At 40.6% G+C, this 24,996-nt stretch overlaps 1 protein-coding gene across 2 annotated transcripts in view; it reads right to left on the bottom strand.

Annotated features, from left to right (window-relative positions):
- Positions 1-24,996, bottom strand: part of TRPM3 (transient receptor potential cation channel subfamily M member 3) — a 264,979-nt gene that overhangs the window by 113,109 nt on the left and 126,874 nt on the right. For both annotated transcript variants that reach the window (XM_077474953.1, XM_077474954.1), the window contains exons 11-13: positions 23,643-23,783; positions 17,628-17,657; positions 1,532-1,821 (exon numbers count right to left, since the gene is read on the bottom strand). In XM_077474953.1, the coding sequence (XP_077331079.1) occupies positions 1,532-1,821; positions 17,628-17,657; positions 23,643-23,783 (461 nt within the window). The remainder of the gene's footprint in view (positions 1-1,531; positions 1,822-17,627; positions 17,658-23,642; positions 23,784-24,996) is intronic.

Genomic DNA, 24,996 nt, shown 5'->3' with positions numbered 1-24,996 from the left:
TTGGCATCATGTTTGACCATTTTTTCCAGAAGTGCATTTGTGAGTTCAGGCACTGATGTAGACGAGAAGGCCTGGCTCACAGTCTCCGCTCTAATTCATCCCAAAGGTTTTCTGATGGGTTGTGGTCAGCAGGGCCGTCTTTAATATTGATTGGGCCCTGGGCATACATTTTCTTAGGGCCACCATGCAATTTCGCTCTCCACCTTCTCTGAGACATACAATAAATAGCAGCTAGACTTAAAATCAGTTTACTGTATCAGATCAGTCAGCGATTGCGATTGCTTGCCAGAGGTTACAGCATATCATTACTGCTTACTGACTGGTTGCTATAGGTTGCAGCACTCCTTAAGGCTCACTGATTAGTTGCACATGATTTCTGCTTGTTGATTGGCTGCTAGAGATTACTGTACAGTAATACTGCTCACTGGTTGCTATAGGTTACAGCACATCATCTCCTCACTGCAGGGGGGCATGATATACATATGAACGCTGCCTTTTTTTTTACATATCAATGCCATTGGCCTCAGCTATTTATATTATGCATGTCACTGCTATTTACATATCAATGCCGGTTATTTACATGTAAACACAGGGTCTGCAGGTGAGTCATCTGTACACAATTAGTAGCAGCACTTCACACTGAGATATCAGGACACAGCACAGGACTAAAACCTCAATGGACAAGGGAATGTAAACTGGGATAGTTGGCAAGTATGAGGCAGCTGCTTTGGGCCCCACAACAATGACAGGGCCCAGGGCAGCTGCCCCTTTTGGCCTGCCTTAAAGGCGGCCCTGGTGGTCAGGACTGCAGGCCGGTCAAATTCCTCCACCCCAAACTCGCCCATCCATGTCTTTATGGACCTTATTTGTGCAATGGTGCGCAGTTGTATTGGAACAGGAACAGGAAGTGGCCATCCAATCAAACTGTTGGGATCAAAACATTGTCTAAAATGCCTTGGTATGCTGAGGCCTGATGCTGAGGCCAAGCCCAACTCTTGAAAAACAAACCCACACCATAACCCCCCTCCATCAAATGATTTGGACCAGTGCACAAAGCAAGGTCCATAAAGACATGGATGAGCGAGTTTGTGGTAGAAGAACTTGACTTGCCGGCACAGAGTCCTGACCTCAACCTGATAGAACACCTTTGGGATAAATTATATCAGAGACTGTGAGGCCGGGCCTTCTCATCAAATGTCAGTGCCTGACCTAACAAATGCTATTCTGGAAGAATGCTCAAACATTCCCATAGACACACTCCTAAACCTTGTGGACAGCCTTCCCAGGAGAGTTGAACCTGTTATAGATGCAAAAGGTGGGCCAATATTGAACCTTATGGATTAAGACTGAGATGCCATTAAAATGCCATTAAAATGTGTGTGTTAAGGCAGGCATCCCAATACTTTTGATAATATAGTGTATGTCTTTTATGCTGTTTTTTAATTATTATTTTTAGGAAATACTGAAATTTGCTGCATTATTCATATTTATTGTGATAAAAAAAAAAACATTACTACTAAATTATACAGACCTGGAGTTGTGATTGAGTTCCTGTGAAATGTCATCAACCATGTCGTTTTCAGATGCTTCATGTGCCATTGCTTTGCAGAGCTTGCAAGCCACTAGAGCTTTGGCCATTGCCTCCTCTCCGTGTTGCCAGAAGAACAAAGCCATCTTTTGTCTTTTCATTAGTACTGCCCATACCATGAGCTCATGAAAGGGGAAAGGGAAATGATTTATTTCAGGATCATCTAAGTCAATGTCCACCTCCTCTTCTTTCTTCTTTGTAGTATTTCTTCCTCTCCTCATTGGGATATCATCCTATTACAAACATCATATTTAGATAGGTAGCTTATAACAATATTAGAAATAACAATGCATTACTAAATAACAAAATAGTTTTATTCAGCTTGTATTTGATATTATCGGAATGTGAGTTTAAGCTGAACTGTTTGTCTTCAAATTGGATGTGTAAAAGTAAACACCAAGATAGAGAGATGAAATAGATATCTGGGAGCTGTTTTACTTTTACTATTTTTGTCTATCCAGTTCTGAGATTTACGTAGCTCTGCCACACAGCCATGACTGGTAGAGCAGAAGATGTGATGTTTCTCTGTTGCAATTAAGTAACACTTATGGCCTGTACACACTGTCGGACTTTCCGATGGAAAATGTGCGCTTGGACTGTGTTGTTGGAAACTCCAATCGTGTGTGGGCTCCATCTGACTTTTTCCGTCTGAATTTCCGACACACAAAGTTTGAGATCTGGATCCAAAATTTTCCGACAACAAAATCCAATCGCTTAAATTCTGATCGTGTGTAGACAATTCCGACACAAAAAGTGCCACCCATGCTCAGAATAAATTATGAGATAAAAGCTATTGGCTACTGGCCTCTTTATAGTCCCGTCGTACATGAGGTACGTCACCTCCTTCTGAACTGGATTTTCCAACAACTTTGTGCGACCGTGTGTATGCAAGACAAGTTTGGGCCAAAATCCGTCTGAAAAAATCAGACGGATTTTGTCGTTGGAAAATCCTATTGTGTGTACAGCGCATTATGCTATGTACACACGATAAGATTTTCCAACAACAAAACCGTGGATTGTTCTCCGAAGGATGTTGGCTCAATCTTGTCTTGCATACACACGGTCACACAAATGTTGTCGGAAATTCCGAACTTCAATAACGCAGTGATGTACAAAACGTAGGACGAGCTGAGAAAAATTAAGTTCAATAGCCAGTGTGGCTCTTCTGCTTGATTCCGAGCATGCGTTGACTTTTGTGCATCGGAATTGTGTACACACAATCGGAATTTCTGACAACAAGTTGTCGGAAAATTTGAGAACCAGCTCTCAAACATAGAACAAATGTTCTATGGGGCATACACACGATCAGACTTTCTGACAACAAGCTCACATCCAACATTTGTTGTCGGAAAATCCGATTGTGTGTACAACCCATTACAGGTCTTGCCCATGCCCCCAGCCTGTGAATGGATAGTTGAAAGGAGAAGCAGGACACTAATTACTGTACATACAGTAGTTACATAGTAGTTGAAAAAAGACTCATGTCCACCTAGTTTAACCAATAAAAAAGAATACGTAGAATAAATAAATAGAACACCTCCATATACTGAATCCCAAGGAAATTCAAATTCTCCCCCCCCCATCCTCTATAGAGAATGGTCCAAAATGGGCAGCACAGTGTTGTAGTGGTTAGCACTTTCACCTAGCAGCAAAAAGGGTCACTGGTTCGTATCCCAACCACGACACCATCTGCCTAAGGATTGCCTGTTCTCCCTGTGCCTCCATGGGTTTCCTCCCACACTCAAAAGACTCTAAAGATGCTACTAGGTTAATCAGATCCTGTCTAAATTGGTCCTAGTATATGTATGAATGTCAGTTAGGGACCTTAGCTTGTAAGCTGCTTGAGGGCAGGGACTGATGTGAATGTACAATACATATGGAAAGCGTTGCATAAATTGACAGCTCTATAGAAATAAATGAAATAAATAAATGAAACCTGAAATAAATAAAAATAAATAAATTTGCTCCAATGGGAAGAAAATAAATGTCCTCCTGATCCCTCAGAAGGCAATCAGATATTCCCTGGATCAACAATCTCAGGCGTTATCACCTGTACATTTCAATATCCAGTTTTTTCATACATTTAGGCATGCATACAGCTTTTAAAAAAAAATAAAAAATCGAATGAACTGACCAGAACTAGCTAGCTTTTCTGAGGAAACCTATTCCACATTTTCATAGCTCTTAAGCCTCATACACACGATCCGACTTTGTACAAACTTTCCCATGAATTTCTGTACAAAGGGCGTTGGCCGTGAACTTGTTAAAAATACACATGGCAGGACTTTTTCAGCCAACTTTCACCAAATCATGTGTTTTTTATGCTCTTTACCACCACCCTTTGGTCAACTTCTGTATTGTTGTCTGATCTTATGCTGATTCTTCTGGTTCTGAGCATGCGTGTTTGTACTTTGGACTAAAGTCCTATGGTTTTCTGTACACACGATCGGGCTTTGCTCCATTGGACTTTTGTTGCCAAAACATTTGTCTGTTTGCAGAGCGAACTTTTGTCCAATGAAAACCGAAAAAGTTTGTCCGATGGAGCGTACATGCGGTCGGATGATGCCTTAAAACAGCTAATTTGCATGTTGTTGTCAAAAAGTCCGATCGTGTGTATGGGCCTTTACTCTGACAAAGCCTTTCCACATGTGAAGGTTAAATCTTTTATACTTGTATTCCTCCTAGAATGTATGACAAATGCATGTTATTCCACTACATAGCTCAGTGTTATCTGCAAACACTGAAATTATAAGTTTAATCCCAAACTCTATATTATTTATTCAAGTGTAAATAGGTTAAAAGTAAGGGTCCCAACACTGAACTAATAACCTCATTTTTTTGTTACTCTGCTCTCTTTCCTTCTATCAGCCGGTTTAGCACTGCGGAACACCCGATTGGCTCCTTGTGCTGCTTCTCCCTCTCTCAGAGCTCTGTTGTACAAAGGATTGCAAGAGGCTGAGACCACGACAAATTCATCATACAACTATTTTTAAAGTTGGAAAACATATGAGGATCACCAGAAAAAAAATCAGGTGGGTTAACTTTGGGCTCTACTTCCTGAGTTACTGCTGGAGGTGCGTTCCCAGACATGCGCAGGGACAGTTCCTAGGCTTGGCATGTCAGTTTGCAAAGGTCCTCTGCCAATAAACAAGCCTGTGTGGACTCTATTCACAGAAAAAAGTTTCTTGTTAAAGGCTTGTGATAATGTCACCCCTACCCCTAACATAGTTTGGCTGGTCTAAAACAGGTCTGGTCTCCACCCAGACACTGGCTAGATCAAACACCTTGCAGGTGGACAGACATACAAGGAGAATGCGGCTCAGCCAAAACCAGGGTGCTGCAATAAGACCAGCAGCTGTCATGGAACAGGAGTGCTACACGCTCCTGACACTGATGTTCAAAGCTTCCTTCTGTTTTATGCTATGAGCCTAACACTCATCTGTGTTTGTGAGTGTAATTGTCTATTATTTTTATTCTAATAAATGGTACCATTGGTAATGCACTAAGCTGGTGTGCCCTTTTCGATTTTCTCTATTAAGGCTCGGTTCACACAGAAACCAGCTGCGGATCACACAGGAGCGCTGTGCGTCCCCATTCCCCGTTTAGGGATTAATCAGGGCAGAATCTATGCCTGAATTCAACCCTGAAATGGAGCCAAAGACGCACAACATTTCTGTGCAGTGTGCTCCCCAGCCGCAACAGAGATATGTGATATGAGATATGTGAACAGGCCGCATAGGGTGCCAGTCACATTCTCCTGCTATGAATTGGATGTGTGGAAACCCGCATCTAATTTGCATAGGTGTGAACCCAGCCTTAGTATTTTGAATCCCCCTGTATAAATAGGGCTGTAAGGCCTAGGGAGCACCTGGTGATTTGTAAAAAAATCCAAGCCAAGAAGAGGACCACTGTGGAAATTATACACTGCTACTTATGCCGACCACATCCACCACATCTGAGCACAGAAGAGTTGTATATTGTTCTTAATGGAATGGATATTTTTGTTAATTTCCTTGGACTCTACGGACTTTATAATTTCAGATGGAAGGTTCCTTTCTGGTCCTCCTGATTTTATATTTAAACTCATTGACCTCATTCATTGAGGTCTACCCCCCAGAATGTAACTCTTTCATAGACACAGTATTACGGTTATCTTTATATGTAGCTTGAGACTATTTAAATGTGTTAGCAACTCATGTTTTTCATGTATCATTCTTTTGTCTTGCTGGATGATCAGTTCGAGTTCCTCTAATCAAGCATTTCACTGATTTCACTGGGAACGACTTTTTCATTGATTTAATAAAATTCTTTAAATACCCCTCTAATTTTATTTAAGTAGTTAAGGGTTTAGTGTCCAGGGCTTATATATTTTACTACTTCTGATTTACCATTATTTATTATGGAAAATACCTGGGGCATGATCAGAATATCTAAAATTACCAATGCTGACCTTTTTAATATGCTGAAGGACTATTTGAGTTAGAGAGAAATAGTCTAACCTATGATAAGTGTTATGGACTTGTGAGTTTAATGTGTGAGTTTAATGTGTATTTATATTTATTTTAGCCAAGATTAAAGGGTAACTCCACTTGTATGGGAAAAAAATAGCACAAACGCTCATAAGATCATTATTATGAAGCAGCTTTTATAGGCAATCATTTGGGAGTTTTTCTTCATGCTATTGAAATGCTATGATAACTGAAAGGTTGGAAAGTGGTTATGCAGGCCTGGAAGGATCGTCTACCTACACTCATAGAAGTGTCAATCTGTGTTGGGGTGCAGTAGGCAACATTTCTGTAAGTACTCTTGGAGCAGATTCCCTGCCTGCCATTAGTTTATGGAGTGCCAGATGGCAATAGGGTCTCTTTAAAGGTGATCCCTACTGGATATTTATTTAATGCATAAGTAAAAACCGCATATACTAAGATCTAGGCTAAAAAACCAGTAGAACACATGTGGTTTAATAATGTAAGGCATTACTAACTTAATAATGTGAAATAAATGTAAGTAAAAAACAGACTTAAACAGACTTAAACAAACAATATTAAATATTTACTTTTCAATTAAATTGAAATAAAGGAAGTAAGCAAGTGCCCTAAAAAAAATCCCGTTAACCTTTGCTTGTATGATAGCAAAGTTAATTTATACAGTATTATATCATCTAATGCCCAACAGACATTCTCTCTAGGTGATAATGGAGAATGCATGAGATTGCATTGACCTCCCCTAAAAAAGAAAACCCTCCTTTAAAAATTGAAATGGTTAGCCTCAGAGGCATACCTAGAATCTTCAGGGCCCTGGTGCAAGAAACCATGACAGGCCCCCCTGACCCACTGGTCCTGGGGCCCTTTCCAGCAGTCCCAGGACCCTTCCTATCAAGCTCAAGGCCCTTCTCTCTGTGTCCAGAGCTCTTTCCACTGATCCCTTGGCCCTTTACTCCCATAGCAGGGCCCTTTATTATGGTAACGCAATTAGACCCTTTCACATATTATGCAGCGGGCCCCCTCCTGCTGTCATGGACCCCCCTCACAGTGGTGGAATGCCAGGGCTCAGTTGCAAGTGTGACCTTTGTGACCCTGGTAGTTCCACCACTGATTAGCACAACATGAGAGAGTAAGTAAGGAATCCCTGATTTGGCTTGCAGTGACCACAGTCTGAATTATGAGTGTATTACAGAGAGGGGACACGGGGAATCTGAGCCATTGTGGGAGGGAAAAGACACACAGTGCTTATAGACAGGCTATGGGAAAACAGAAGCATTGCTGAGTGCCAGAGAAATGACCTGGAAGCTGGGATACCCATAAGCTAAAACACACACAGGGCAGTTGTCAGTGATCTCACACCTGCTGCAGAAGGATCGGGGAGTGGAGCAAACACCTCAAAGTTGGCTCATCGTGCTGACACATGGCAAATCAGTGTGGAGTGTACTCTGAGCCCTTCTAGCTTTGGGTGCTGTCCCACATGAAATTGCCTGCTGCATGCAAAGAGTCCACTTAGAGAGCCATCGATCATGCAGAGTGAGTAAACTTGTATGTGTGGGTGATCAGAGCCCCTACAGCCACCATACACCATCTGAGGGCTCAGGTGTTCCATTGCTCAGCCTACTGCTGAAGCCAGCATGGTCTGTCCCACAGCGGCCCCTTTCTTCCATCTTGGAACCCCCCATGGTGGCTGAATGCGACCCCTGTAGTTCCCGCCACTGGTTAGCCTTCCAACCTATAAAATCCCTCATGGGAAAAATTGGTTAATGTTCCTTTGAATATAAGGTGTTGTATTACACCTCATCAACCTTCACAGTCTCTACTTTGTATTTTTGGGAAGATGCTGGTAACATTCCATTCTTTTAGTCTTACTTCATGGATATGGCTGGCTGATGAGCATTACGTTTTCTACTGTCTGTCTGAGAAAGAGGTGGTAAACAGTGGCGGCCCGTCCATCAGGGGTGCAGGGGCGCAGCCCCCCTAATCCATGTGCCCGGCCCCTAATCTACATGAAGGGTGCCGGACGCATGGATTTCAATAGGTTTTTTTTTAAGCACAAGATTAGAGCCTGAGACTCTAATTGATTTAAAAAAAAGGGATCGCTTGGGGTGCAGAGCACTGCGCCCCGAGGGCACCCACTAGTATGACATTAGCAAATTAATATTTGCTAATGTCTTCCTGATTCTCCTCCAATCAGGCCAATCAGGAAGCGGGTCCTGAGACCCGATTGACAGGGAGTCTTAAGACCTTAGGATCGGGTCTCAGGACCCACTTCCTGTTCAGGAAGCAACGCCTGTTTGGCTGGGAGGAGGAGCAACGGTCCTGCCTCTTCCCTCGGCAAGCTTGAGCGAGGAGCAGCATCGCCCTCCTAATGTAAGGCCACTGATTGCCGCCATCGATCTCCCACGAGGGGGGGCAGGTTTGTTTGCAACCCCCCAAAAATATTGAGCACCTGCCACCACTGGTGGTAAATATTCTCATTCTTCAATATCCAATATATTATAGTCTTTGAAAAGATAGTTTAGCAACATAGGAAAAAAGAAATATACATCTGCATATACATCTGCATGTGAGTTGTTTACCCTGTAAGAGATGACTAATGCAGTAGGTTTTTTCTTCTATTCTTTGGAAAATATCCAGTCTTGTGTTATTATATATACAGTAGTTTACTTTTTTTTCAAGCAATAATCATTGTAGCTAAATTCTGTGGAGATACATTCTACAGATGTTGTGACTTGTTGGGTAAAATCAACAATGGTTCGCCAACTCTGAAAATATCTGTTTTTGTAAAAGGTTGATATTCCAATATATGCTTTCAAATGTCTTCCACCAAAGGTGCAAGCTCTCCTGACTTGGTTGACTTGAGAATGCCTTGTATAATTATGTTGTATCTAGAACGTCCCTGAGTTAAAAACTTTTTCACAGTCACACTCACTTTTTCATGCAGATTTTATAAATTTTTAAGAGGACCTTTGTCAGATGACATAATGGTTTTGTTGCAGTCTATATTTCCAAGAAGAATTGCATTTTTGTTGAGCGGGAGCTGCTTTTGGTGAGACTCCGAAGATTTTAGACTCAGTCATAATGAACTTCAGATATGCACCTAATATGAAATTTGATAACTGAGGGGGTAATTAATTACTTCTTTCAAGACTGCTAAGTTTTTGACAGGTGTTTTCAGTTAAGGATTATGCTGTTTAAAAAAAGATTGTGTATTCCCTGCTCAGAGACAGCTTTAATAATCAACTGAGAAACATTTAGGCCCCTTTCACACTGGGGCAGTGCGGGTGTCGGCGGTAAAGCGGCGCTATTTTTAGCGCCGCTTTACCGTCATTTTAGCAGCGGTATTCGGTTGCTAGCGGGGCGGTATCAGCCAAAAAAGGGTTAAAACCTATGCTGATGCTGCTAGCAGGACTTTTTTTTACCGTCCTGCCAGGGCACCGCTCCAGTGTGAATGTCCTCCGGCTGTCACACTAGAGTGAAGGGGGACGCTTTTTTCAGGTGCTGTACAGACGCTATTTTTAGCGCTGTAGCGCCTGAAAAATGCCTCAGTGTGAAAGGGGCCTTAGTGATGGGACCATTTAGTCTGTTGTGTCTTTATAGCTCTTGAAAGTTATGTTGGAGTACACTTTTGGAGAGAATGAGGAAGACCACCATTACCTGTTCTTGAGAACCTGTGATTTATGATTATTTATTCCTCTGTTTTCTCAACCCTGTACAAGCTCTAATCTTTTATTTTATTCCCTGAAAAAACTGAACTATCAAAGCCCCTTTAAGGCATTGGCTTATCTTGCTAAAGATAAATAAAAAATATTATTGATATCTAAGCCCTTGTACACACGTGTGTGGGCTCCATCGGACTGTTTCCGTCGGAGTATCCGACGGACCAAGTTTTCCAGCTGGGCTATAAAATTTTACCAAAACTTGATCCGATCGGACTTTGTCCGATCGTGTGTAGAGAATTCCGATCGGATAAAGTGCCACGCATGCTCAGATCAAATTCCTAGACCAAAGCTATTGGCTACTAGCCTGAACGTAGTCCCGTCCTAACGAAATAACGTCATCATGTTAAGTACGATCAGATTTTCTGACAACTTTGTCCGACTGTGTGTATGCAACAGTTTAGGACAAAATCCATCTGACAAAATCCGTCTGACAAAATCCGACGGATTTGGTTGTCGAAATGTCCGACCGTGTGTACAAGAGCTAAGAAGTGGAAATTTTATCCTTCCAAAAGATCCTTATGACCAGAAACTAGCCCACTAACCTTCACTAACTATCCATCACAGATCATAAAATTCCTATCAGTCCTGCACTCCTAATCCTTATCACCATGCAACACTTTTGCTAAACTTTGAACATTTTTTAATTGACTTTGTTAAAGCGTAACTCCACTTTTGTTGGGAAAAAAACTTTCCCCCTGGGTAATCTATGTATATTGCAAGGATTATAACAACCTTTGTTGCAGATTCGTACCTTTTGTTATTCTGAAGAAATCCTTCCCTGCTCCTATAACTAGACACAGAGAAGGTGTTTAACAGGGTCAATTTGACCTATCTGCAGGAAGTCCTTACTAAATTTGGTCTCCAGTGCAACATTCTCAAAGCTACTCTGGGACTGTATACCTTACTTAGTGAGACTTTCTGGACATCAGCCTTCTCTTTGACCCATTTTACATTACTAATGACACCCAACAAGGATGCCCCTTATCACCTATTATTTTACCCTTGTTATGGAACCCCTGGTAGAATCCATTCACTCTAATCCCCTATTATCTGGAATCCTTATCAGTAAACAAGAACATAAAATCAGACTGTATGACGATGATGTGCTGCTGTCTATTACTGACCCTATCACCTCACTCCCTGCTCTTTAATCCATACTGGAAAATTTCAGCTTAGTCTCCTTATATAAAACCAACCAAGTCATTCATGCTCGACCTGCTTTTGGGTCATGCCTTTTCATTATTTCCTCCTTCTCCAAGCAACAACAGTCTTTTACCTATTTAGGTATAAGACTACTCTCACCCTCTTTTGATTTACTTCATACTCATTATGAAGTGCTGTTAGAGAAGCTGCAATACATATGCCATGACCTTTGCTCTACTATAGCATTTAGAGCTGGCAGTATAGCATTATTAAAAATGTTCCTTCTCTCTCATATCTTATATAACTTCTGGACTCTTCCATTTCATTTTTTACCCTTTCATATTGATAAGATCTCTGTTGGACTCTTTCATCTCTGTTGAACAGTCCCAGATTCAGAGCTCCTTGCTCTGTACCTCAACCAAGTGGGCAGAATTGGGTGCATTTAGCATCCTAAAATACTATAAAGCCATTATCCTGGATCAAGCTAAATTCTGGTGGTGCCTGGCAACAGTGTCTTCCTGGCTGCACACTGAACAAGTGGTGCAAAGAACACCGCGGCTGCTGCTTTCTGCTCTACTCATGTGTCCTAGCACTTACAGTATCTCACAAAAGTGAGTACACCCCTCACATTTTTGTAAATATTTTATTATATCTTTTCATGTGGCAACACTGAAGAAATGACAGTTTGCTACAATTTAAAGTAGTGAGTGTACAGCTTTTAATAACAGTGTAAATTTGCTGTCCCCTCAAAAACAACCGGCAACAAAAGTGAGTACACCCCTAAGTGAAAATGTCCAAATAGGACCTAATTAGCCATTTTCCCTCCCCGTGTCATGTGACTCGTTAGTGTTACAAGGTCTCAGGTGTGAGTAGGGAGCAGGTGTGTTAAATTTGGTGTCATCGCTCTCACTCTCTCATACTGGTCACTGGAAGTTCAACATGGCACCTCATGTCAAAGAACTCTCTGAGGATCTGAACAAAAGAATTGTTGTTCTATATGAAGATGGCCTAGACTATAAGAAGATTGCCAAGACCCTGAAACTGAGCTGCAGTACAGTGGTTTAACAGGTCATGGTTGACTAAAGAAGTTGAGTGGACCATGCTCAGCGTCATATCTAAAGGTTGACTTTAGGAAATAAACATATGAGTGCTGCCAGCATTTCTGTAGAGGTTGAAGGGATGGGGGATCAGCCTGTCAGTGCTCAGACCAATACGCCACACACTACAACAAAATGGTCTGCATGGCTGACATCCCAGAAGATGATGCACAAGAAAGCCCACTTTGCTGAAGACAAGCAGACTAAGGACACTGATTACTGGAACCATGTTCTGTGGTCTCTTGAGACAAAGATACACTTATTTGGTTCAGATGGTCAAGCATGTGGTGGCAACCAGGTGAGGAGTACAAAGACAAGTGTGTCTTGCCTACAGTCAATCATGGTGGTGGGCATGGGCGTCCGCAGGTAGGGGCAAGGGGGGTCAAGTGCCCCCCCCCTGGAATCGGGTATCGGATCGGCACATTCAGCACATTGGCTTCACTATGAAGGTGCGGGTAGCCAGTGGGGTGACACCATCAAGGTGCTGTCAAGCCCCCCCCCCCCATCAGTATAGTGTGTCTGCGGGCTCTTTTCCCTGCTCAGTCCAGCAGAGAACTCAGCGACTGTGTGTCAGGAGAAAGGCGAGCTGCGGGCTGTCAGAAGTTTCCCCCGCTGGCCCCCCTTCTCCTGTCAGGTAGAAGAGCCGGCGGCTCTCACCAGGTTCCCCGCCCAGCTTCCTGCCTACTCCTTTCCTTCCACATTGGCCATTACCGAGGGCCAATCAAAGGAGACTAGGAGAGGAGGGCATCATGAGACATGTAGTCCCGAGGATTGGCAGCCCCATTTTCCACAGGAAGGAGGCTACAGCTCGATCAAGAGAGAGATTGAGAGACTGTAGCCTAGAAAAAAGCTGAGGGAGTGAGTGCTACAGGACAAAAAAAGAGGCGTGTGCTGCCCAGCGCCACCAGAGAGAGAGCCCCGCTGCCCAGCGCCACCAGAGAGAGAGCCCCGCTGCCCAGCGCCACCAGAGAGAGAGCCCCGCTGCCCAGCGCCACCAGAGAGAGAGCCCCGCTGCTCAGCGCCACCAGAGAGAAAGCCCCGCTGCCCAGCGCCACCAGAGAGAGGGCCACGCTACCTAGTGCCACCAGAGAAAGAGCCACGCTACTTGGCATCAGAGAGAGAACCACGCTACTTGGCATCAGAGAGAGAACCACGCTACTCAGCATCAGAGAGAGAACCACGCTACTCAGCATCAGAGAGAGAACCACGCTACCCAGCACTACCAGAGAGGGCCACGCTACCCAGCACTACCAGAGAGAGCCACACTGCCCAGTGCCACTAGAGAAAGACTGAGCCACTGCCAGGGTACAGACATGCTATACTACTGACCAGAATCGCCCCCGGGGAACCCAGAGTGAGCAATTGTCCAGCCAGAGGGAACACTGCTATAGTTTTGCTGGGTCTGGTAAGAGGGTCTGTCCGCCATTATCCATTACATTGTGGTGCATGGGTGGCCCTAAAATGATGCCCCCCCCTGAAAAAAGTTCTGCGGACGCCCATGGTGGTGGGAGTGTCATGGTCTGGGGCTGCATGAATGTTGCCTGCACTTAGGAGCTACAGTTCATTGAGTGAAGCATGAATGCCAACATGTAATGTGACATACTGAATCAGAGCATGATCCCTTCCCTTTGGAGACTGGGACACAGGGCAGTATTCCAACATGATAACGACCCCAAACACACCTTCAAGATGACCACTGCCTTGCTAAAGAAGATGGGGGTAAAGGTGATAGACTGGCCAAGCATGTCTCCAGACCTAAACCCTATTGAGCATCTGTAGGGCATCCTCAAATGGAAGGTGGAGGAGTGCAAGGTCTATAACATCCACCAACTCTGTGATGTCATCATGGAGGAGTGGCAGAAGACTCCAGTGGCAACCTGTGAAGCTCTGGTGAACTCCCTGCCCAAGAGGGTTAAGTCAGAGCTGGAAAATGATGGTGGCCACACAAAAAATTGACACTTTGGGCCCAATTTGGACATTTTCACTTAGGGGTGTACTCACTTTTGTTGCCAGCGGTTTAGACATTAATGGCTGTGTGTTGAGTTATTTTGAGGGGACAACAGATTTACACTGTTATACAAGCCGTATACTCACTATTTTACATTGTAGCAAAGTGTCATTTCTTCAGTGTTGTCACATGAAAAGATATAATTTTTTTTTTACAAAAATGTGAGGGGCGTACTCACTTTTTGGAGATACTGTATATCTCAGTTCTATTACAGCAACCATAAAACTTTGGTTTGCCATCCCACAAATTTACAGAGGCATCCCCAAACTTTTCTTTGAATACTTCCACTTGCTTCCATGGAACTCATCACCACTCATTACTAAAACAATGGGATCATTGCAGGTATCCAACATGTTGGAGATGTCTTTAGAGGGAACAAACCCATCACTTTCTCTCAACTCTGTTCTAAATAAAATCTCCCCACATCAGACTTCCTTAAATACCTCTGAGTTAGGAATATCTGCTTTAAAATGAACGTGCCTAACATTCCTTTTGTTGGAACTTGCTTCATCACTATAAAAATCTAAATTTTAAACTAAGGGAATCTCCTTCATCTACCATCTAATCCTCCAACCTGACTTGTAAAATAAATCAATATCTATCACCTACTACGAGAGCCTCCTTAACTTCACTATGCTACTGTGGCACTATATGCTTTATGCCCCCACTAACATTTTCTAAATGCCTCTCACACTGGGAATCCTTGCATAAGATATTTCATTAGTGGTACTATACTCCCTACAAGCTTGCCTCCATACTCGCAGATCATTCGGTGAAATGCTGGTGCAACTGTGATCATTCCGACTCTCCTTGGAGTAGGCATCCAGGCCTTGCCTCATCATATTTCATTCACAACTCATACCCTCGCTGTTGTCAGACTAGCTGTTGTGAGATGATGGAAAACCACACAACCACTTCATCTACAAGATGTTATTCATATTCTTAATGACCATCTCCTGCTGGAACTCTCATATGTCAAGGCCCATCTCACAGCTTCTAAATGTCATGACAAATGGGCCTTATGGCTGACAGACAACAGAAATGTTCTGGTCTCCTAATTTCACTTCACCTTTCACTCATCTCTAACTGAATTCTGAACTTGTGCAGTCTTGGTACTTTGATGAACTGTGGGGAGGATTATTCTTGCTCTGTAGCTCACATAAACAAATCATCCAGCTCGTAGCTCACATAAACAAATTTGCCCTTTAGTTCATCAGAGTAAAAAAAAATGCAAAAGTGAAGTGTTTGGTTAGAGATCAGTTCGGAGGTCACCCAAGCTCATCTCTAGTGATAATAAAGGAGGTTGAGTCCTTAAGCAGGAATATGAATAATTAACCTACAGGTGTCACCTGCCCTGAAAAAGACAAATGGAAGAGGCACGGTGCCTTCTAAGTGCAGGAAAACGGTAAATTTTTATAAAATTTTAAAAATCAATACACTCACAAAAGTGGTTCATAGATGGGCATTGTAATAATTTCAGCATTCATTAGTCGCTGTCAGAGAGGAGAGGCCATCAGCTGTAAATCCGGCAGAGGGATAGGTGATGTAGATGGTCCCAGGCCCGGAAACACCGCTGGATACGATGTTTCCGGTGGTCGTGGAGCGCAAACACTAGGCACCAGCACTGGCAGGGATCGGCGTCACTTCCGGGTTAGCGGGGAGGAGCGCGCGTTCGGGACATGTGTGTCCCTTATTATTAGTATTATTATCATTATAATAAAGCCTGAAGAAGGGACACACATGTCCCGAATGCGGGCTCCTCCCCACTAACCCGGAAGTGACGCCATTCCCCACCAGTGCTGGTGCCTAGTATTTGCACTCCATGACCTCCAGAAACATTGTATCCAGTGGTGTTTCCGGGCCTAGGACCATTCACATCATCTATCCCTCTGCCGGATTTACAGCTGATGGCCTCTCCTCTCTGACGGCAACTAGCAGATGCTGAAATTATTACAATGCCCATCTATGAACCACTTTTGTGAGTGTATTGATGTTTAACATTTTATTAAAATTTACCATTTTACTGCACTTAGAAGGCGCTGTTCCTCTTCCATTTGTCTTTTTCAGAGCACATTTTACATTTCTACTTGGAACTGACAGCCCTGTATGGACAGTTTCTTTTTAATTATTTTAACTATATTAATTATTTTACCTTATACTTCATGGACATTACTGACTGTAACAGCCCATTGTGGTCATTAATACTATTTATACTCTATGTTCATTCCCATTCAACACTATATGAGTTTGTTTACTAGCCATATTCAGAGTGCGTCGTATTATCTTTTGTTTTTTAGGTGTCACCTGCCCGACTGTACAATGTGGAAAATGTGTGTAACTAGTAAAATTTGCTACAGAAAATCTCTTTGGTAGATGAAAGAGGAAACATTTTAAAGAGTTCAGCTGTTTGCATTGAGTTTCCCTGTGAGATTCACATTATGCAAATGTCTTTTTTATACCTCTTTTTTTTTTATCTCTGCAAGACTTCATCTAAATAATAAATAATAATAAATAATAAATAATCTAAATATAGGCATTGAAAAAAGTTATGCGGCAGTGGTGTGATGTTAGGATCAAGATGAAGAAAACTATTTCTATAAAAGTACAGCTTCATTACTCATAAAGACAAAGGAATGGGCTATTAGTAAAATATTTCTGTTTCAGGTTTTGAGCTCTGAAATGATCAATGCTTAGATATTTACTAATTCACACTAAAGTCCTTCAAGGGGCATGTGCAAAACTGCTCTGAAACATTAGTCAGCTTTAATCCATGTCATAAAGGTTCACAGTAATATTCTTAAAAATCATGCCAAAGCTATACAAAAACATGCTACACTAAGTTTATTAAACTGGTTCCTGGTGTCTAAACTGTTTATAAAGCCCCCACCTTCAGGTTCATATTTGCCATTAGACATGTGCAGAACAGAAACATTTGTTTTGGTTCGTTTGGAAAAGATTTGTTACATTACTAATTTAATATATTTGATTTGTTTAGTTTAGTTTATTAATTTTCAAATGAATTCAAAATTTTCTGAATGATTAGAATTTGGATCGGTCAAAAAATTATCGATATATTCGAATTCTGTGTGAAAAGTAACGGTTGTTAAGGAGCAGCTTCCCTGCTGACAGCTGAAATGTAAACAAAAGAATACCAGCAGTGAAAAATGCAGAAAAAACAACGTGGGGTCCTCCCCAATCCATACCAGGCCCATCGGGTCTGGTATGAATTTTAAGGGAAAGTCCACGCCAAAATTTTTTGGCATTGTATTTGACATTGGATCTACTTTAACTACATTACTGTATCCATGTTGGATACATCCGGATTTTCGAATAAACAAAAATTTGTCTGAATTTATATTTAGACCAAAACAAATTGCACATGTCTACTTGCCATAGAATTGTCCATCTTATTAATATTTTAAAGAATGAAAGGACTATTAGGTTTGACAACAAAGCTGCATGATATGATTATTTTTACATTACATCATTATATTTCTCAGCAGAATATATGAACAAAAATAAGACAGTGGTTGATATATTATCTTTAATACAGGAAAGTTAAAAGAACTTAGAAACTGTACTCACCTCCATTCCTAATAGCTTTAGTGCTTTTGGCTGTTTAGGAAATAATAATAAAGAAATTACGCAAACACATAAAATATATGTGGATCCAATCTACCATGACCATAGAAAGAGTTTGCTATCATTTTCAGCTTATATCATTACCTGCCCCATCGTTTCAAATCAACTGTTTATATTTCAATACAACCTGGCAGTTAGGTATGACAATGCATTACATATCTTTTGAAAAACTTTGCCCATACCCTTACCTTGCCCCACCACCTTGCTCTGCTATTTTCCTTTCTGGATAGCTCTTAAAACCTATGTCCGTTTAAAGAAATCAGTCTGCATGATGGATTGCAGAGCTATTAAAGACTGTACTGTCATTATCAACACATTCCGAACTTTCTATAAATTTAGGGCCCATTCACACTGCCTAAAGAGTGGCTGTATGCTAAACTCCAGCTGTTTAGTAGGGGTCGATGTGATGCAAGTTTCAGCGCAGTGCAAGGATGTTTATAATCAGGAGCTTGTTGACTGAAAGATCCTTAGTAATGACCCGAACACACGATTCGAAAATTGGATGGTAGAGCGTACTTTTTTTTGCATGTTAGTTGTATATCGAACCTGAAGAGTATTCTAAAGTAATGCAAATTCTCGTACGACAGAATAAAATATCGGAAGTGATGTCATGTGTTGTAGTGTATTTGTATTGTATTTTTCAGATGACAACTGTACTAATTAAACGAAAATCGTACAATCTGATATCGTCCAAGCAAAGTTTTTGTTTGTCCGGTCAGATAATATTAGATGAACTGTTGTGATCAGCTCTCGAAAGCTCTGTACTAACGATCTGATTATTGTACAATCGTGTCAAAATGATACGATTTTCGGATTGTGTGTAAGGTTTCATTCATATGACTGTAAAAAGATACATTTACAAAAATGTTTTTATTTATAGATCGGAACACAGCTGCATTGTTTTCAATGGAGATATTGACACAGGTGTGTAAACCTGTACTGCATTCAGATCTGTAACACAAAATCCAAAAATCTGCATCTAGGGACATTGGTATACATATATGACAGATGCAGGTATTGGAAAAACAACAGGACAGTTTTATACAAGTATTTACTGATTATTATGATGGAAAATGTGTGCTAGAAAATGACAAAATAAGATAAGTAAAGTTTTTACACCCATGTAAATGTAGTCAAAAAGGTTTCTTAAAGATCTTGCATACACGCATGCAAAGGCACAAATTATTCATTTGCGTATATATGCATAAGAATCTTCTTAATCTCCTAATGGCCAGTGTTGCAATATACAGGTGCATTTTTTCTTTTAATTTTGATGATTATTATGGCTTACAGCTAGTGAAAACCCAAAATTCAGTATCTCAGAACATTTGAATATTGTGAAAAAGCTCAATATTGTAGATTAATGGTCTCACACTCAAATCAGCTAAATAACTCAAAACATCTTGAAAGGTTTCCTGAGCCTTCAAATGGTCTCTCAGTCTGGTTCAGTAGAGGAGGGTAAGTCACAAAAGAGCATTACTAAAGAAGCTGGATGTTCACAGAGTGCGGTATCCAAGCATATTATTGGAAAGTTAAGTGAAAGGAAAAAGTGTGGTAGAAAAAGGTGCAAAAACAACAGGGACAACCGCAGCCTTGAGAGGATTATGAAGCAAATTCAAAGCAATTCAAGAATTTTAGTGAGATTCACAAGGAGTGGACTACGTCCTTTGTCAGTGCTTCAAGAGCCACCACACACAGACGTATCCAGGACATGGGCTACATATGCCACGTTCCTTGTGTCAAGCCACTCCTGAACCAGAGACCATGTCAGAAGTGTCTTACCTGGGCTTAGGAGAAAAAGGACTGGACTGTTGCTCAGTGGTCCAAAGTCCTCTTTCGGATGAAAGTCAATTTTACATTTCATTTGGAAATCAAGGTCCCAGAGTCTGGAGGAAGAGTGGAGAGGCACAGAATCCGAGTTGTATGAGGTCCAGTTTGAAATTTCCACAGTCAATGATGATTTGGGGAGTCATGTCATTTGCAGGTCCACTGTGTTTTATCAAGTGCAAATTCAGCACAGTCCTCTACCAGGAAATTCTAGAGCACTTCATGCTTCCCTCTGCTGACCAGCTTTATAGAGATGCTGATTTCATTTTCCAGCAGGACTTGGCACCTGCCCACACTGCCAAAATTACCAATACCTGGTTTAATGATCATGGTATCACTGTGATTGGCCTGCAAATTTGCCTGACCTAAACCCCATAGAGAATTTGTGGCATATTGTCAAGAGGAAGAAGACCCGAGAGGAAGCAACCTGGGCTTCCCTAATACCTCAGCAGTGCCACATGCTGATCACCTCAATGCCACATCGCATTGATACAGGAATACATGCAAAATGATCCCTGACCAAGTATTGAGTGCATACTATACTGTACATGGATATACTTTTCAGTAAGCCAACATTTCTGTATTTTTTGAAAAAATAATTTTTTTTATTGGTCTTAAGTAATATTCTAATTTTTTGAGATACAGATTTTTGGGTTTTCACTAGCTGCAAGCCATAATCATCAAAATTAAATGAAAGGAATTCTTGAAATATATCACTCTGTGTGTAATGACTCTATATAATATATGTTTTACTTTTTGAATTTAATTACTGAAATAAATAAACTTTTTGATAATATTCTGATTGTTTGAGATGCATCTGTAGGTGCGTATGCATGCCTATACATGCATATGTGCATAAATTGCTGCACTGAAATGTAAAAACTTTTACTTTTAATTTATGTCTTATATGTGAAACTGCCCTTAGTCATTAAAAAAACAGAAATTATTTTACAAAGTTTTCATCAAGTTTTGTTGTTAAGAAAAACTTGCTAAAATCTTTCTTCAACATAGAAAAGGAAAAAAATAAAAAAATGTATCACATTTGAGGAAAAATGTTTACGTAAAAAGTATGTTATATTGGCAAAAATTTGTAGGATGGCCTAAAGCTTCATAAGAAGTCAAACTTTCAAATACAAAATGATTTAATGGGCTCATAAAAAATATAGAAGGTAATCAGTACACGTTAATATGGTATGGGAGCTGGGGATACTGAGTTATTGCTGCAAAAGGTGGTAACAGCTAATGATTTATATTGTCTGCTGATTTCTTCAATCCTTTGCTTCCCAAAGGTAAAACTGTTTTTTAAGACTGTGGAAATGGTTTAATACAGATGTGGTTTAATACAGATGTGTTTTCCTCTATTTTTATTTCATCCAGTGCTAATACTTGTTATGTCGAGAACACTGTAAACTAGGTAGACTTAAGCTTATGCAGTGCTATTTAAGATAATATATTGCATAGTAACAGTACTCATCCTTTATCACACAGAGATTCAAGTGCTGCTGACACAGTTTTGGAAGAAGAAAGAAATATAGTATTTTGAGAAGAATGGCAAAAAACTTTCATTTTTGGTAATTTAAATATTTTAGCATAATTGAAAATGTATGCCGTTAAAGTTTAAAATCCCTTTACAAATAGCACTTAATGGCTGAGGACAGGCAAAATTGTAGGCATAGTGGTCGCCTTTTAAGCAAGACTGATTTACTAATCTCTCCTTTTTAATCGTTCACTGTCAAGATAAAACAACAAGGTAAGTTTTAAAGGATTTTGTTTATTTACAGTAACTATTCTATGGAGCATAGTTCTTGAGAATAAGTTGATTTTCATTACTCTTGCTCACAGTATCACAGTAATGTAAGATACTATAAGGGGTAGCAGACAGTCTCATATAAAACATTTTGATCCAGAGTGTGGTGAGACCTCTGTTACCATAGCAGTTCTACGAGTGTCTTTCTTAACAGAAAATATAATTTTTTTTTTTATTTTTTTTTTACAATGGTTCTTTTTTAATTTTTTTTTTAATTAGCATGCAAGCACGTAAGGTGTTCACAAAATATATATATACAGTGGTGTGAAAAAGTGTTTGCCCCCTTCCTCATTTCCTGTTCCTTTGCATGTTTGTCACACTTAAGTGTTTCGGAACATCAAACCAATTTAAACAATAGTCAAGGACAACACAAGTAAACACAAAATGCAATTTGTAAATGAAGGTGTTTATTATTAAAGGTGAAAAAAAATCCAAACCATCATGGCCCTGTGTGAAAAAGTGATTGCCCCCTAAACCTAATAACTGGTTGGGCCACCCTTAGCAGCAACAACTGCAACCAAGCGTTTGCGATAACGTGCAATGAGGCTTTTACAGCGTCCTGGAGGAATTTTGGCCCACTCATCTTTGCAGAATTGTCCTAATTCAGTTACATTAGAGGGTTTTCGAGCATGAACGGCCTTTTTAAGGTCATACCACAACATCTCAATAGGATTCAGGTCAGGACTTTGGCTAGGCCACTCCAAAGTCTTCATTTTGTTTTTCTTCAGCCATCCGGTGGTGGACTTGCTGGTGTGTTTAGGATCATTGTCCTGCTGCAGAACCCAAGTTCGTTTCAGCTTGAGTACACGAACAGATGGTCGGACATTCTCCTTCAGGATCTCTTGGTAGACAGCAGAATTCATAGTTGCTTTTATCACGGCAAGTCTTCCAGGTCCTGAAGCAGCAAAACAGCCCCAGACCATCACACTACCACCACCATATTTTACTGTTGGTATAATGTTCTTTTTATGAAATGCAGTGTTCCTTCTACGCCAGATATACTTGGACACACACCTTCCAAAGAGTTCCACTTTTGTCTCATCGGTCCACAGAATGTTGTCCCAAAAGTCTTGGGGATCATCAAGATGTGTTGTGGAGAAATTGAGACGAGCTTTGATGTTCTTTTTGCTCAGCAGTGGTTTTCTCCTTGGAACTCTGCCATGCAGGCCATTTTTGCCCAGTCTTTTCCTGATGGTGGAGGCATGAACGCTGACCTTAACTGAGGCAAGTGAGGCCTGCAGTTCCTTGGACGTTGTTGTGGGGTCTTTTGTGACCTCTTGGATGAGTCGTCGCTGCGCTCTTGGGGTAATTTTTGGCGGCCGGCCACTCCTGGGAAGGTTCACCACTGTTCCATGTCTTCGCCATTTGTGGATAATGGCTCTCACTGTGGTTCGCTGGATTCCCAAAGCTTTGGAAATGGCTTTATAACCCTTTCCAGACTGATAGATCTCAATTACTTTCTTTCTCAATTGTTCCTGAATTTCTTTGGGTCTCGGCATGATGTGTAGCTTTTAAGGATCTTCTGGTGGACCTTACTGTGTCAAGCAGCTCCTATTTAAGTGATGCCTTGATTGTGAACAGGTGTGGCAATAATCAGGCCTGGGTGTGGCTAGAGAAATTGAACTCAGGTGTGGACAACCACAGTTATAGTATGTTTAAACAAGGGGGGCAAACACTTTTTCACACAGGGCCATGATGGTTTGGATTTTTTTTCACCTTTAATAATAAACACCTTCATTTACAAATTGCATTTTGTGTTTACTTGTGTTGTCCTTGACTATTGTTTAAATTGGTTTGATGTTTCGAAACACTTAAGTGTGACAAACATGCAAAGGAACAGGAAATGAGGAAGGGGGCAAACACTTTTTCACACCACTGTATCTACTGTATGACATTAGAAGACAGGAGGTGTGGAAATAATGGAACTGCTTACGGCTAGACTTAATGAAATTGTGGAAAAACATAATTCTATCTGGGAAGTGTGGAATCTTTGATTTTCTAATAAAAAAAAATTTTAATAAAAAAAAAAGAAACAAAGACAACAGGACCTCTAACATCATCCACACCATAAAGTAAAACATAGTTTACTTTCTTGATAAATATTATGATACTCTGTTAAAGAAACTGTATTTAAATACCAGGATATTTTGCTGTGGAAGGTAGAAAAAAACTTCAAAAACAGAGTATTTTGTATGTTTTGGAATGGGCCATGCTGGAGGATCTGGGATGCACAGCATAAATGCAATGTATAACATAGCCTTTGTAGAAAGGTAATGCATTCATGTATTACAATTTATAATGATAATATAAAATTATTTACTTACTCGTTTGGGCCCAAATAAATTGTGATACAGAGTTCGAAATCTTTTTCTGGTGTAATTGCAACGATAGGCTCCACCCATGAGGTACTCAATAACGAGACCAATATCGATCAGGCTTATCCTGTAATCTGGAGGTAGATTTCCCTGTGGGAAAGGCACACACACAACAATGGAGGAACACGCACACAAAACAGGAGGTAACAATGTTTATCAGAATACATACAAACAATCATTAAAGTAAATGAAATTATTAATGGATTGAAATGTATGGAAACAAATGAAAGATATTAGGCTATGTAATTCACCTTAAAATAGATCCAACCGAAACCTGGATATTCTCGCTTGGAAAGAAGACATAAATGAAATAAGAAGATGCAGCATTCGATGAACATCACAGATGATAGACAATTTTAATCCGGAACATCTAGCACGCAGATTCCCTTGAAAGGATAGCATGTTTCTAGATATTGTTAAAGTTGTGGGAAGGGCTTGATATACCATCAAAGAAAAGAAGAATCAAGCTATCAGGAGTTCTTCGACATTGCATGTCTATATATGGTTTTATTAGATTTATGAAGGGTTTCCTGAGAGTAAAAAAAGCTTTTTTTTTTTTTTCAATATAGTAAAATTTAAAGTGACACAAAACCCAGGATCCTGCATTCATTATATCTAGTCTCCCACAGTACACAGATCATGGAAATGCAAGTATTTTAGTAAATATAAACTGCTAAATACCTTTTCTCATCAGCAGTATACAACAGTCTTAGGCCTTTTTGAGTGTCTGGTTAAAGTTTATAGGAATAGTTTTCATTCCCCCTGATTGTTCTGTAAAGATGCAGGACCCCTGGCCCTCTGTCTGGACAGTGCTAATTGGCCCTGTGCCGATCACATGCACCTGCCCAAGAAAAAAAAAACTCTCTAGCAATACACATCAAACTGAGGATGTGCAGAGTACCCCCAAGGCTCTGTACTATCAGGAGATGGATTAGGGACTGTGTAAGAAGGGGAAGATCAGAGAACACAGGATCAAACAGACTTTTTACACAATGTGGAGGATTAACCCCTTAGATTCCACAGTGAGTATAACAAGCATGCTTTACTGCATATACACACTGATTTTACTCTTGTGGGTTTAGCAACAATTTAAAATAGTTTTATTTATAATTACATGGCTCATAAAACATGGTGCTATTTCTGCACAAAATGAGGCTCCTGGGTTAGTTATATATTCAACATATAACCCTTTCCCACTTTATAAAACTTTTACTGTCAACAACTTATTTTTAAAATAATGTTTGAGTTATTGTATTATCACTGAATTTAATTAGCTGCTTATTTTATTAGAAAATTAATTGCC

This window comes from Lithobates pipiens, unplaced genomic scaffold (genome assembly GCF_037356315.1).
Source record: "Lithobates pipiens isolate NorthernLeopardFrog02 unplaced genomic scaffold, aLitPip1_a1.2 Scaffold_13, whole genome shotgun sequence".
Lineage (NCBI taxonomy): Eukaryota > Metazoa > Chordata > Amphibia > Anura > Ranidae > Lithobates > Lithobates pipiens.
This window is presented reverse-complemented; position numbering and strand designations above follow the sequence as displayed.